The sequence below is a fragment of the Rhincodon typus genome, chromosome 24 (genome assembly GCF_021869965.1).
Source record: "Rhincodon typus isolate 14 chromosome 24, sRhiTyp1.1, whole genome shotgun sequence".
NCBI lineage: Eukaryota > Metazoa > Chordata > Chondrichthyes > Orectolobiformes > Rhincodontidae > Rhincodon > Rhincodon typus.
In genome coordinates, this window is record NC_063355.1 from 10,062,230 (window position 1) to 10,076,501 (window position 14,272).

At 42.3% G+C, this 14,272-nt stretch overlaps 1 protein-coding gene across 1 annotated transcript in view; it reads right to left on the reverse strand.

Annotated features, from left to right (window-relative positions):
* The window catches only part of msi1b (musashi RNA binding protein 1b), a 129,673-nt gene that overhangs the window by 28,753 nt on the left and 86,648 nt on the right, over nucleotides 1-14,272 (reverse strand). The window contains exon 7 of the mRNA XM_020515901.2: nucleotides 3,403-3,451. Within this exon, the coding sequence (XP_020371490.1) occupies nucleotides 3,403-3,451 (49 nt within the window). The remainder of the gene's footprint in view (nucleotides 1-3,402; nucleotides 3,452-14,272) is intronic.

The following is a 14,272-nucleotide window of genomic DNA, read 5'->3' on the forward strand; positions in this document are numbered from 1 at the left end:
AAGATCCTATATGATTACTCGGAGAGCACATCTCCTTGTCTTGGCCAATATACATTCCTCAACCTAGGAGTATATGATCTGACCATTGTCACCTTGTTATTTGAGAGAGCATAATATGCTTACAATTGGTTTCCTTCCTTACAATGATACAAGAACATAAGAATACACAGGAATTGGGCAGAATGACCATCGAGCTTGCTCTGCCATTCATTAAAATTATGACTAATCTAAACAAGATCTAAACTCCTCCTTTCTGCCTGCCCCACATAAACACTGAATAAAAAAACAAAAGAACTGCGAATGCTGTAAATCTGGAAACAAAACAGAAATTGCTGGAAAAGCTCAGCAGGTCTGGCAGCATTTGTGAAGGAAAAAACAGAGTTAAATTTTCAGGTCCGGTTCTAAGGAAGGGTCATCGGACCCGAAACATTAACTCTGATTTCTCTCCACAGATGCTGCCAGACCTGCTGAGCCGTTTCAGCGATTTCTATTTTGTTTCCACATAAACATGGGACTCCCTTCCAGATTAAATATCTAACTCAGCCTTGAATCTATTCAATGACCCAGTCTCTACTGCTCTCGGGGGAAGCAAATTCCAAACACCAACGGCCCTCAGAGAATCTTCTTCATCTTTGAATTCAGTGAGTAATCTCTTATTTTGAAACTGAGCTCCGCAATTCTAGCTTCTGCCAGTCTTCCACCCATGTTATAGCAGCTGAATGCTCAGCACCCCTTCCCAATGAACGTCAAAGTGGGAGAGGCACCTCAATGAACTGCAACTGGTGATATTATCATCAGTTAACCAATATCAGGTTCAACAGTGAATTAGTTATTAGCTGGTGAATGGACAATTTTCATATGCACAATCCTAATCAAACATTTGCTTCTCTTAATGTCCTTTGGAGCTTTTAAATCCTGCCCTTACATCCTGTCAAATCAGCTTTTCCAGAATTTACTCTCACCTGTAGTAAGATTCCAGTATCAACCACTGGCAGCAAAGGATGAATCAAATCATTCAATAGTCTTCTACCACCACAATGTGTAACCAAAGGCCAGCAAAAAGCAGAGGGGCTCAGGCCAAGAAAACCCAGGTCCAATTCTGGACCTGTGCTGGGTTAATTGGTTTCTACTTGGACAGTGTTAGGAATCCTAAAGCTGGGTTCAGCATCATTGGGCAAACAAGAGAGTGTATGCTTGTTGAAAGGTACTGGTGGAGGAGACCAGGAGAATAAATTTCGGCTCAGCGTTCTTGCTCCCATTATTGTTATTTAGTTATTTTCTTTTCCAAATAGTCTCTTGGTGGTACAGAACTTGTGTGTTGCTGAGAAAAAAAGCAGTTATGTTGTTGAGCCTTTTCATGTTGCACTCATCACAGCAGACACAAGAATGCCAAATTTCAAGGGGAGACACCATTTATACGGTAGGAGGAAAAGGTGATGATCGGTTGACAAATCAACTCTGATTGGTCAAGATGTTTGGCAGGAGAACGTGCTGGGGAACTACTACCCCATGTTTTTCTTTAATTCAAAAAAGCTGCAATGTCTGGACATGCCCCTTTTGCCTGCAAAGGTCAGGTCTCTACACATGACTTTAAGTAGCTTCCATTAAGCTCAAGTGAACCATACTGAAAGCCCAACTGACAATTATAAATTGATTTGTCAATGTAATTCTTAATACATTCGGGTTTGGTCAGCACCCGCTGAACAATCATAAACATTTAATGATAAATATGATTCAATGCACTTGAGTTTTACAAGCGTGGGTCGGTTGAGTACGGTCAGAGTTCTACCTATGACGAACAGCCAAAGAGACGTGCTACTTGATATGATCCATCAGTCACTGAAATGAACAACCTGTAAAACTGGCAACACACTGGCACTGAAATTCATATACCACATTGCTTATTTACATGGAAGGCAGGATCCTGTTAGTGGAGAAGATCACTGATGTTGTTACTGCCCAGTAGTAGCACAAAACAACTCACTTCACCTGTTGCCTAAATTTTTGACAGATTTTATTCTTTCAAGGTAATTTGTGGCAGACCAGATTGTTGCTTCCTTTCAAATATGGCACCTTTGCATCTGTTCTGATGAATACAAGATGAACCACTTCAACAGCACATTTTTTACAGCAATATGTGTTGTTCTTGCTCATTCTTAGAATATGAGGTTATTCGCAAGGCCAATATTTCAGAGGTTATGAAAGGCACAACACGAATGTCAATTAGTTTCTTTGACTTAAGTCACCTCAATCCAGTAGTCACCACAACCCAAGCTGGCTGACTCAGCAGACACTGGGTAATCAAGCTGGGATCATCTAGCTTGTATGGTTCTGTTCCACTCAAAGTGCTACTGAGCATGTTAACACTTTAGACTTTTAAGCATCTGCCTAAAGGCTATGCTGTAATGAGATTCTGCAGACATTAATTTGAGGTATTCACTGATTAATGTCAACAATGCAAGAATGTCAGCTTCCAAACAATCGTTGCGTTTTTTTTAAAAACTGGTTTATGTAATATTGGTACGTTTTGATATTAGGTGTTACGGGTCACTGGTGTTAATAGAGACATCAGTCAGTGAGAACACAACATCACAGCATCACTGTATCTATATTAGTTAATAATACTCCTGTCACCCATCATCTTTTTCCAATCATTAGATAGTTCATGCACTGCCAGAGGGAACACACAACGATGCTTCTCATTTCTCTCTCTTTTCCATCTATTCTACATTTCTCTTATTCTCTACCACAGATTTTCTCTCTCTTTTTGCTCCATTACTCACATGCTTTCTCTCCTGGTGAATAACTATGTAAATACAGCACACAAAGGAATTTTACACAAATGTGTTGGGCAGTGCATTACAGGATGGAATGAAATCCTCAGTCTCCTCTGTCCCTGATGGCCCTCACTTGTGATGGAACTGTACAGCTGTGAACAGGAATCAAGGAGTGAATCAGACCCATGGACTCAGGGTTTAGCTTCATGGATAATATAAATAGATGCAACTTCTTTTGCACTATACATTATAGATGCATACTATATAGTATTAACAGAAGTGAAATACAGTGCAAATGAGATGAATTGTCCAGTATCAAGAGATTTATTATAGAATGGAAGGGAAAGTGAATTAAATAATTATGGAATCAGATGGAAACAGCTAAACATTTTTGAAAGTACTTTTTGTAAAAGCTGTAGACTTCAGCCTTCTTAGGTACAGCCAACAGCTTATAAAAACTTCAAGGGATGGGACAGCAACTCAAATTCAAACACTTGCTTTGCCCAGACGAAGAATCCCAGTTGTGCCCATTTTAAGAGCAAGTGCAGAATCCATGAGACCACATCCACTGCGCAGATCAATCTCAGCGAAACAATGAAAAGGTGAACTCAAACCAGACACTTACCTCGATGTCGATTGGTCGTCTTGTCAAACATCAGCATTGCATCATCTACCTGTTGAAAATATGAAACAATATTAATACTTCCTATAGACACACCCAAGTTTGGCACAGTCTACAGCTGGTAACTTATCAAATAAAAGACCCTAGTCAGCTGACAGTGATGGAACATCATGAGTAAATGAATTGGTGAGCCTATTCCCATATTATAACATTGATCGATTCCCATAAAACATGTTATAATAAAGGGCCTATCATCTGAATCAATGTTTACAGATACTGACTGGCCTATGCATTTCCAGCACTTATCACCTTTGCATCAGTTTGGTGCTATTTGCCTTTTGTTCCCCCTTCAACCTCACTCCTGTGGTGAACCAGTGAAAGGGAAAGATAAAACGTACTACAGAAATTCTAGTGGCACTGGACAATCAGCAAGCTGTTTATGAGCTTAGATCTCTCTTTACAAAAGGCCTTGGGTTGAGGAGGGGATTACAGAAAAAACATCTGTGAAAACTGCATTATGGCCACAGGAATGATTCCAAATTTGTGGATGTAGTGACTGCCTTAATAGTTCAGTGAATATGTGAGCTTGAGAGATGAGGATGATTCCAGGTTCAATCCCCAGCCCTACAGCAACAAGCCAGATACTGTATCACCAATGCTCGAATTACTCCAGTGTCAACAGGAAAAGGGCAGAAAAGCTGCCTTGTTTGACTTCTTTCCTTCCGAGCAGTCACTTAGCGTTCTCTGCAGCAAAGCGTACTTGTGACTAACATCATCTTGCATTTACATAGCCCCTTTAATGTAGCTAAATGGTCCTAAGGAGCAATACTCAGCTAGGGTAGGACCTAGTTCAACAACACAACCTTGCAGTCAAATGACCTGCTGACATTCATTATTTACTCTCACAATGATGGGTAACCAGAGTGATTTTCCCAGCAAGACAACCCGGGAATAGAGAAAGGAAAAAGTTGGGAAAACTTCTGGAAACAATTATTCAGGATAGAATTAATAGTCACCCGGAAAAAAGTGGAACAAGCGGAAAAGAGTCAGCTTAGATCTGTTAAGGGAAAATTACATCTAACTAACTTACTGGAGGTTTCTGAAGAGGTGCCAGGGAGGGTTCATGAGGGGAAGGCTGCTAATACAGTGTACATGAGCTTCTAAAAGGCATACGATATAGTACCACGCAAAATTGAGGGGAAAGTTAACAGGTCACAGGATAAAAGGAGTGATAAAATGTGCATAAAATTGACTGAGGAATAGGAAACAGAGTAACAGTCGGTGAGTTTGTCAGAGGTCAGTATTGGGACTGCTGCTCTTCCTTGTGAAGAGGACAATTTCAAAAATTTTATGTTGTCCACAAACTGAGAGAACTGAGAGAAGGACACAGTATAGAATTTCAAAAGGACATTGACCTATTGATGGAGTGAGTGGATAGGTGGCAGATAAAGTTCCATGCAGAGAAGTGTGAGGTAATGCACTTTAATACAAAAAAAATCATTGAAAGGCAGTATAAGATAAAAGGCATTATTCTGAAAAGTGTGCAGGAACAGAGAGACCAGGGTCAGTAATGTGCAGTAGTCATCAAAGGTAGCAGGACAAGTAGAGAGAGCTGTTAATAAAGCATACAGTATTCTAGGCTTCATAAATAAAGGCACAGAGCACAAGAACAGGGTGTTTATGATGAACTTATATAAGATGCCAGTAAGTACTTTGCGGGAGGAGTGTGTGCAGTTCTGGCTGCCACAATTTGGGAAGGTTGTAAATGCAGTGAACAGGTTCTGTGAACGGTTCTAGGAGTGAGACACATCAGTTGAGAGATAAGATTGGAAAAGTTAGGGCTGTTTTCTCTGGAGAGAAGAAGTGAAAGATGAGATTTGGTAGAAGTTTTCAAAATCATGAGGATAGAAAGGCAAGGGAGAATTTTTCCCAATCAAATAGATTGAGAACCAGAGGGCATGTTTTAAAAAAATGTTTTGCAAAATAAGCAGATGCAAGTTTAAAAACTCTTCCATGCAGCAAGTAGTTAGGGTGTCGAATGCACTGCATAGAAATATAGCAGGTTCAATTGCGGCATTCAAGAGGGCATTTGATGGTAATTTCTATTTAAATAATATGCAGGGTTATGGAAAAAAGGCAGGAGATTGGTATTGAGTTAAAATGCTCAGAGAGATGGTGCAGGCACAATGGGTCAAAAGGCCTCCTCCTGCATCAGAACAATTCCGCACCTTCTCTGAAAGGAGTGGCACAGAATGGTGCAGTTGATATTGGGAAAAACAGGAAAAGACCCACAGAATCCTTGCATTCAGACAACTCTCAGTGAGCAGGTTCACTGACATTTTCAAGGCTTTGGTTACTTAGCTTTATCTGGCTCCTGTCTAATTTCTGAGATATAGTGGAAGCCACCTTGGGATATTTTGCAAGTTAATGGTGCTGTACAAATGAAAAATCTTGTTGTTGAAACCAGGTTTACCACAAAGAAGTTACAAAGGTTTGCAAATACCTAATGTGATGTGTCATGCTGTCCTAACACTAAAACAAAACCATAGTTTAGCAATAAATTTGGAGTGTGGGGGATGGGTGCAGGCAGTGAGGGACACTGACCTTCCAACCTTCACATCAAACACCACTCAAGTCTGCTTTCAATTTTCTAAGCACGAGGCTGAAATTCCTTCTTTTTTAAAAGCAGAAAAAAAGAAATACAAATATGCTAAGTGGTACTGATTCCTACAAATGATGTAGCAGTGGGTCCTTTCTTTTAAAATGCAAGTGTTGGCAGGATGTGGCCTACTGTTACAGGCCTTCAGTATTCCAAGAGATTTCAACATACAACAAGCACCGCACAGAGAGTAAAAAAAACTTGGAGTCAGCCTGGATAACTCCTGCACACTGCCTGGGCACCAGAGTGAGGCTGGCAAGAGTTTGAGAACCCAGTGCTACACCTTTGAGGGTTTTAAAATCAGTGACTCATTATTGCTTTGGATAAGGAGCATGTCTCTTCAAGAGGGTTGCAGTTTAACACCATATTACACTGTTTGGCATTTTTACTTCCTCCCCCACCAACCACTTTCTGCCAAGGTCTTCTTGCTCAGGATCCGAGTCAATCCCTGCTTTTTAAGGCCCTAAGCTGTGCAAATAGACGTCACGTTACAGTCTAAGCTGCACCTTACCATGTGTGCCACTGGCTGAGTCAGCCACAAAGAATGTCAGCATGTAGCAGCATTAAGCTCTTTTTCAATTATAGAAGGATTTCCATACAAAGCAGCAGCTTTATAAACACTCAGATCTTGCAACTAACAGGAGACTGCACATTCCGCAGATCTGCTGCCACAGGTATTGTGCATCACACTTCACTCAATAGTGGCATTGCAGGTATACTGTGCACCTCAATTTTCAGCAATACCACTACAGGTACTCTGCACCAGATATTCCTTGACTGCAGAAATGCATGTGTTCAAGACAAGAGGCTGACCATTAGTTTCATACTTCACCCTGTTCAATTTTAGCAAACCAAAGCTTTTCTGGTCTCTACCTGTCCCTTTGGGAATGACAGGCAGCACTAGCAACAAGAACAAAAAAGCAGGCTATTCTCACCAGATACAAAGTGTACTACACAAGCAATAGAGAAAACAAGTCAGATACACACCAGCAGAGACAGAGGCGGGGTGGGGGAGTTGGAGGGAGAAAGCACATCAGGTGGAGACAGAATGAGTGCTGAACAGGGCGATGGGAGATATGAATAACTGCAGCAGGACCTTTCCTGAAAGTGAGAAGGAAGAAGTTGCAACTGAAAGATAAACTGAAGCAACAAGAGACTGGCTATTTCGCCAATGTACGAGGGAGTTATAAAATTATTCCCTATGTGACCTCTTCAAACTTCAGCATCACAAGACTGCTCTTGTAGACAACAATTTCATTGTCTCTTAAAAGAGAATGTTGAAAGGTGTAACAAGCAGGAGACCAGAATTAATCAGAGACTCTTTTGGGTTGGGGAGAAAGGTTCCTGTACACTGACATTCAGTGATTCGGGACAGTTAGACCTTGGCACCTACCAAGTTAGCTGGACTTGAATGGGCCTGTATCAAGGGATGGGTGGGTTGCTGTAATTGGCCTTGCCAGCTTAAGGGTTAAATAAAACTGTGCCTAGTACCCATGTTAAATGCCAACATATTAGTAGATTAACACACACCTTCAAATTTCATTACAGCTCTGCCCTCAATTACTGGACCGACTACAATCCACAATCATTCAGATCTCACTTTGGAACAGCTTTGTGCCAGAAAATACCTCCTGCATGAATAATTCTGCAATCATTTACAAAGTGAAAGGCTGAGATTGTTCCTCTGAGAAAGCATTTACATAGCTGTTTGTCCTCCCCAGTCCCCAAGGACTGATTTATTCTTCGCAGCTTACTCTGCAGTGCAAAAGCACACACATCCACTTTACTCAAGAGGTCAGGCACAGAAAGCAGGGTTTTGTTAGCCAGGCTGGACTTTGGATACTGGTGCCTGAGAATTAGGTGCTCTCTCACACTCTCCCCCTCTCCCCTCAACTCAAAAAGAGTTTTTCAAAAGGGAATCCTATTTTAACTCTCCAGTCAGCAACAGCCATACCCAACACCTGTACTTGTATTTCAATACTCTGGCAATGAAATGAGGGCTACAGCTTCAACTGGATAAGCATGTAAACCTGCCCTAGTTAGCAACAACACAATCGATCCCCTTCAATTCCGGTTCCATTTTGCTAACTCGGTCCCCTGGGGTTAACTTGCTTTACAATATTCAAGCAAATTGACATGATTAATTTTAAATTAATTAATTTAAAAATGATCAGTCCAGCCCAAGAGGCTCCCAAGCAATGAAATATTTCAAGCTGCAATGTAGCACCATCCTGTCAAAATATAACCTGCCATCCCCTTACTAAATAACCACCTCCCAACACTCCATGCAGATCAGCACCCACTACTGGGGGACAAGAATACCACCCACAGGGTGCCAGTAGGGCAACAATTACTGATCTAAACTGCTACTGAGCTTTGGATTTGAACTGAAGCCTCAACATTCACTGAAAGTATTTCATCAACAAAAAAAAAAATCCAATTTTGTCCCAAGATAAAAGCGACAATACAGAATCAACCAGCAGCAATAATCTTATGTACATATCAGACCATGGAACGGAGGACAGGCAGCTCCATTAAAGGACTTGGCCCATCAGCTTTGTCTTTTCACTCCACTGGTCTAACCTCCATCCCACGGCACAATATGCGCAAGCCTTCATTCATTACTGTTGCGGTGTAATATGGCCTTTTTAAATGTCATCTTCAATTTTCCAGCCAAAAGGACAATGATAAAGAAAAAAAAATTACAGCTGCATTATTAAACCCTACATCAATCAACCTTACAGGGAGTAAAGAGTATGACCCCTGGCCTCTGGTTCCCACGGCAACCAGTGAGGCTCCTTCAAGGACAATGAACCAGACCAGGCCTGCTCATTCTGCCAATAACATAATGGAGCATTTTTTTTTCTCTCTTTTCCTTAACTTCTCTCCAGAAGGTGCTGACTCATGCTGGGATATGATTCCATGGTTGCCAGCAGGCTTCCATTACCTCTCACAACTAGCCAGTAATTGTTTTATGAGGTAGCACTAACAATTCGAATCCTGCCCTACCCAACTTCCACATTTTCCAGTCAGAGTCACTGGACAGGCAATCAACCATAGCTGGCTATTATTTCCCTCCCCTAGCCCAAAGATGCAGAGTTCAATTAGAGTCTCTCTTTACTGCACTCCCGCCACCTTGGTTAAAATCTGATAGTGCTGTGGAGATAAAAGACCACAAAGGTCCTTGCCTGTCAGATTCTCATTCATTTCGTACTTGGTTCTTTCTCTATTATCCTTCTCCAGGGTGGCATCATTCTGGCCAGAGAATTAACACTGATTAACACTAGCACCGAGCAATAGAATGCCTGCACAATGCCTGAGGCAGTAACATCACCACAAGAACATCAGGGATTCTTTAAACAGGCCCAACAACGCTTAGGAATGAATGATAAGTGTGGCTTGCCAGTTTTGCCGAAGGACTACATAAGCCTGTTGGTCGGTATATTTTTCTGCACTCTTGAAATGCAATGTTCCAGCCTGAGCGGGTTCTTCACTATCACCTACTTTTGAACAGATGAAAAGAGCAGAGGTAGACCACCCAGCCCCTTGAGCCTGTTCTGCCATTCAACAATATCACAGCTCAACTATGTGGGTGGAATGTGGAATTTGAAATACAATTCCACTTTCCACCCACCTCTGACAATCTTTGATTCCCCTGCCTAACACAAATCTACCTTCAACTTAAAGATATTCAATAACTCTGCCTTTACCGCTCAACCCTCAAAAAAACTCATCTGCCCTAGAAGGGTGACCCCTAATTTTAAGACTGTGCTCCCTAGCTCTGGACTGACCCACACTAGGTAACATCCTTTCCACATCTACCCTGGTCAACATCATTCAGGATCTTGTACACTCCAATCAAATCACTCTTCACTCTTCTAAACTCCACAGGAAACAAGCCCACCCTGTTCAACCTATCCTCAAAGGCAACCCATGCATTCCCGGTATCAATCTCTTCTGAACCACCGCCAATACAGCTATATCCTTTATTAAATAAGGAGGCCAAAACTGCAGACAGTATTCAAGATGTGGTCTCACCGATGCCCTGTTTAACTGAAACACAACATCCTTACTTTTATGTTCAATTTCTCTCGTAACATAGGATAACATCCCATTAGCCTTCTCGAGTTACTAGCTGCATCCACATACTAACCTTTTTGTACCTCATGTGCCAGAACACCCAAATCCCTCTGCAGCTTTGACTACAGAGTTCTTTCTCTAATTTAGTAGGACTCTGTTTTTTCATTCTTCCTGCTAAAGCGAACTTCATATTTTCCCACATTATATTCTATCTGCCACATTTTTGCAGACTCCCTCAATTTATCTACATCCATCTGTAACTTCCAGATGTCTTCTTCACAACATACTTTCCTACCTATCTTAGTATCATTTGCAAATTTAATTCCATGTCTTCGTTCCCCTCATCTAAGCCATTGATATAAATTGTTGGGAGTCTACTCATTACATCCTGCCAATCAGACAAGGATCTATTTATGCATATTCTGTTTTATTGCCAGCCAGTCTTCTATTCAAGCAAATTTGTTATCCCATACACCATGAGCTTTTATTTTCTGCAATAACCTTTGATGTGGCACTTTTATCAAATGCATTCTGGAAATCCAAGTTCAGTTCGCTATAGGTTAGCATTTACCCACAGCATGTTACTCCTTTTTTTTTATTTAACCCTATTTTTCTAATCAACCTGTTCAGAGATGTTATTACACAGATGTTATTGCACCTCTCGGTCCGGGGTAGGTGCACTACCACTGGCCACAAGAGGACCCCCATGTTACTCCTTCAAAGAATTTCAACAAATTGGTTAAACCCGATTTCCCTTGACAAAACCATGCTGACCTCTCTCCCTTCTTGAACAGAGGGGTTATATCTGCTACTTTCCAGTCTAGTGGTACCGTCCTGAATCGAGGGAATTTTGGAAAAATACCAACCCATCCATTGGGCTTTGCCTCAAAACCAAACAGGCCAGGTTTGACTTGAGCCTGTATGCTTCATTAACTGATCTCAGTGGCGACTGAGGTGGCACAAATGGTTGCAGCATTCTTCAACATTTTGTGGGGATGGATTCAGTCAGTGGAGTGGCTCTTCACTCGACTTTGCAAATACCCCATACAGTTGAACAGCCTTCTGGCTGCCACCCCAACGGCATAGCATTAGGCAGGAAGAAAGGTCAGACAGCAACCAGATCAACAGCCAGTATAGTCATAAAAATACATTCAGGCACCCATGCACTGGGGAAATCCATGTTTTAAAGGAATGAGAAAGGACCTGACCTCAGGAAACAAAGTGTCAATCTGCACTGGAGGTAGCAGCCTTTCAAACATCAGATTCCAGCTCTCAACACTCAAGTTATTCTCTTGTCGCACTATTTTTGGTTGCTATGACAAGAGTTTAGGAGAATTCCCACTAACAGCCTGAATTCAAAGGCAGCTCACAAAAGAAAGGGTGGCAGACAAAGAGCTTTGATTGCCTTCCTTAACACTAGGGAAATCTCTCTCAAAAAAAAGACTCAAAAACATTTTGATGTTTTCTCATGCTCTCAGCTGATGTTAGAGATGTGCCCCTTTTGGCATCAGCTGCCTCTGGTGTCGTCATGGAGTTACTGGCAAACAGCAACCTCACAATAACCAGTGATATAACCAGCCCGATCCCTGCAGCCTTCCAAAGTAACTAAGTGAATTTTAAGACACAGAATAGGTGGAATTGGATAAAACTTTTGCTGTTCATGCAGTCTTGGAATTCTGTAAAGCTCTGTACAGAAAATTTTCTGCAATAGCGCTGCTTTTTAGCAGAGCAGGTGGTAAGGCGGCTTTGTGCTCAAGGGGCAGGACAGAGACAAGGTTCTGCGTCCAAAGGAGGTCCGTGTGGCTTGATAGCAACTGGAGGAAAAACTCAGCTGTGGAGAGAACCAGTTACTGAGGTGAACCATCATTTCCCATCGCCTTCAAAAGCTTCATTCATGCAGGAATCCATTGACTGAAGAGAAACTACTTGCACAGCTCGGTTTTACAAAATGGTGTTTACTTCACTGAGATAAGTGTTTGCAGAGACTGGGAAATCCTGTGCCTACTACAGCCCCTGTTTAGGACCTATAGCCATTAATTTCATCAACTGTCTATTCCAAATAGCTCTGGAGCTAAACCTTATCCAACATCTAAATCAAGTAACCAATAATCTATACATAACCTTCATGCTGAATTATTACTAAAAGAACAAAATGCACTGCCTTCAATGATAGGAGCCATGTGACATCCCATTTCTCATACTGTAACTGCCGATATTGCTTTCCTTTGTCACTCTAACTTAACCATTTGAGAAAGCTGAAAATGCTCTGAAGTTTGAAACAATTCACCTCTAGGACCTACTCCTCTTCACTACAGCAAGCACAGCATCAGGAAATCATCCAAGTAATGATCTCACCTCAGCTGGATCTTTGTACCCATTGCCAGCAACGCTTGACAACTCGCTGCTTAAGTAACATTACTGAGTCAGACAGGTCCCAGCTTTAACTCCAACGCCTCAGAGCTTGGGAGACTCTAGCCTTCAGCATTCGGCACTTTACAGTCTTCATCACTCAACACCACGTTCAACAATTTCAGATCGTAATCAGTGCTCCCATTTCCTTTCAAACAACAGATGCTGGTAATGGACACAACATCACTATTTACAGAATCAAAGGTTTGAATGCCAAATCCAGGCCGACACTTGCAGTGCACTGCTGAGGGAGTGCTGCATGGTCAAAGGTGCCACTTTTCTGATGGATGTGTTAAACCTACACTCTGTGTCACGTCCAGAAATGTATGAGATCCCAATTAACCAATTCAAATTAAATACACAATAGGAGCTCACTCTGGTGGCCTGGACAATATTCATCCCTCGATCAACATGACTAGGAGAGATTATTTGGTTATCATAACACTTTGAGGAATCTTGCTGTGCGTACACAGTTTCTCACATTTCCTAAGTTGCAACAATGACTATGGGCCAAAAAATACTTCATTGCCTGTAGAGGTGGGATGTCCTGAGGCTAAGAAAGGTGCTGTACAAAGGCAAGCCCAATTTTTTTGCTGGATTGGATAAACATTATCTACAACTCCCTGACTAACACCACATCCATGGATTGTCTTCAGTCCTTGCTCTGTTTTGTTGGAATGGCTCTGCCAGACAATAGATGGCTTTCTGCTAGATAGGACTTTTTCTGGCCCCGAACATCTAGGTAGCACGGTACAGGATGCTGGGGCTGTTCAGTGTGACTCATCAAACTCAGCTGCTTGGTAATTAGGCAGCCCTGGTTCAGTGAACTTCGCTTCCTGTCCTGTTGGAACACATAGTCCCCTGGCACTGACTTAACACAACTATCAGGCCAGAATTTACATGGGAAAGTGACACCTGGCAAAGGGGGTCACGCTTGGAAAATAAGGTGGTGGGCCCTGCCCTTTCAGTCTCAGTCTTAACCCCACTCTCATATTTTCTGCCTCGTTTCCAGTTTGAAGGTGGCGATTTATATGTGGCCATTTGAACCACTTGAACTCGTATGAAGAACATTTATTGTGAATAAGGTAGGGCCGTAGAACGTGACACCAGTTTAAGCCAGCTCCTTCAGGAGAGAGGGGACAATAGTTTGAATTTCACTGTTAAGAATAACTCCAGCTATTTAAAAGGTGCCGATTGTGGGAGGGAGCAAGAATGTCATTTGGGACTGGGTCTTACTCTCCATAACTGATGAGTGGGAGGTAGATAAAATCTGGCAGGTGATCTGCTTCTAAACAAGCATCCAACACCCCTCCCTTCCCCAACCTTTCTGATAGTTTATTGGTGCGGTAGAGAGGGGGAGGTGGGGGAAGAGACCTGCTTTGGGGACCCTCAGATCCATTGCTGGCAACCCAGAGTCAACGCCACAGCCACGCCAACTTTGGTCTCTTGAAGTTGATGCCCTCCACTTTCACCCCCTCAGCGAGACCAGTCCCGAAAAGTCTGGAACTGCCTGTCAATCTGAGCTTCCTCAGCACGGTGGAGTGGGGGGGGGACTGTCAGTAGTTCCAGGGGTGGCTACTGCTCCTGGCTGGGACCACTGGGATTATCAAGCTGCCCGCCAATCCAATTGTCCAGCAGCTCTCTAAACCAGGACTTCCTCCCTGGAAAGGAGCGGAAGTCTCGCCTGAAGGCGATTCCCAACACTCTCAGTATCAAATTGCTGTG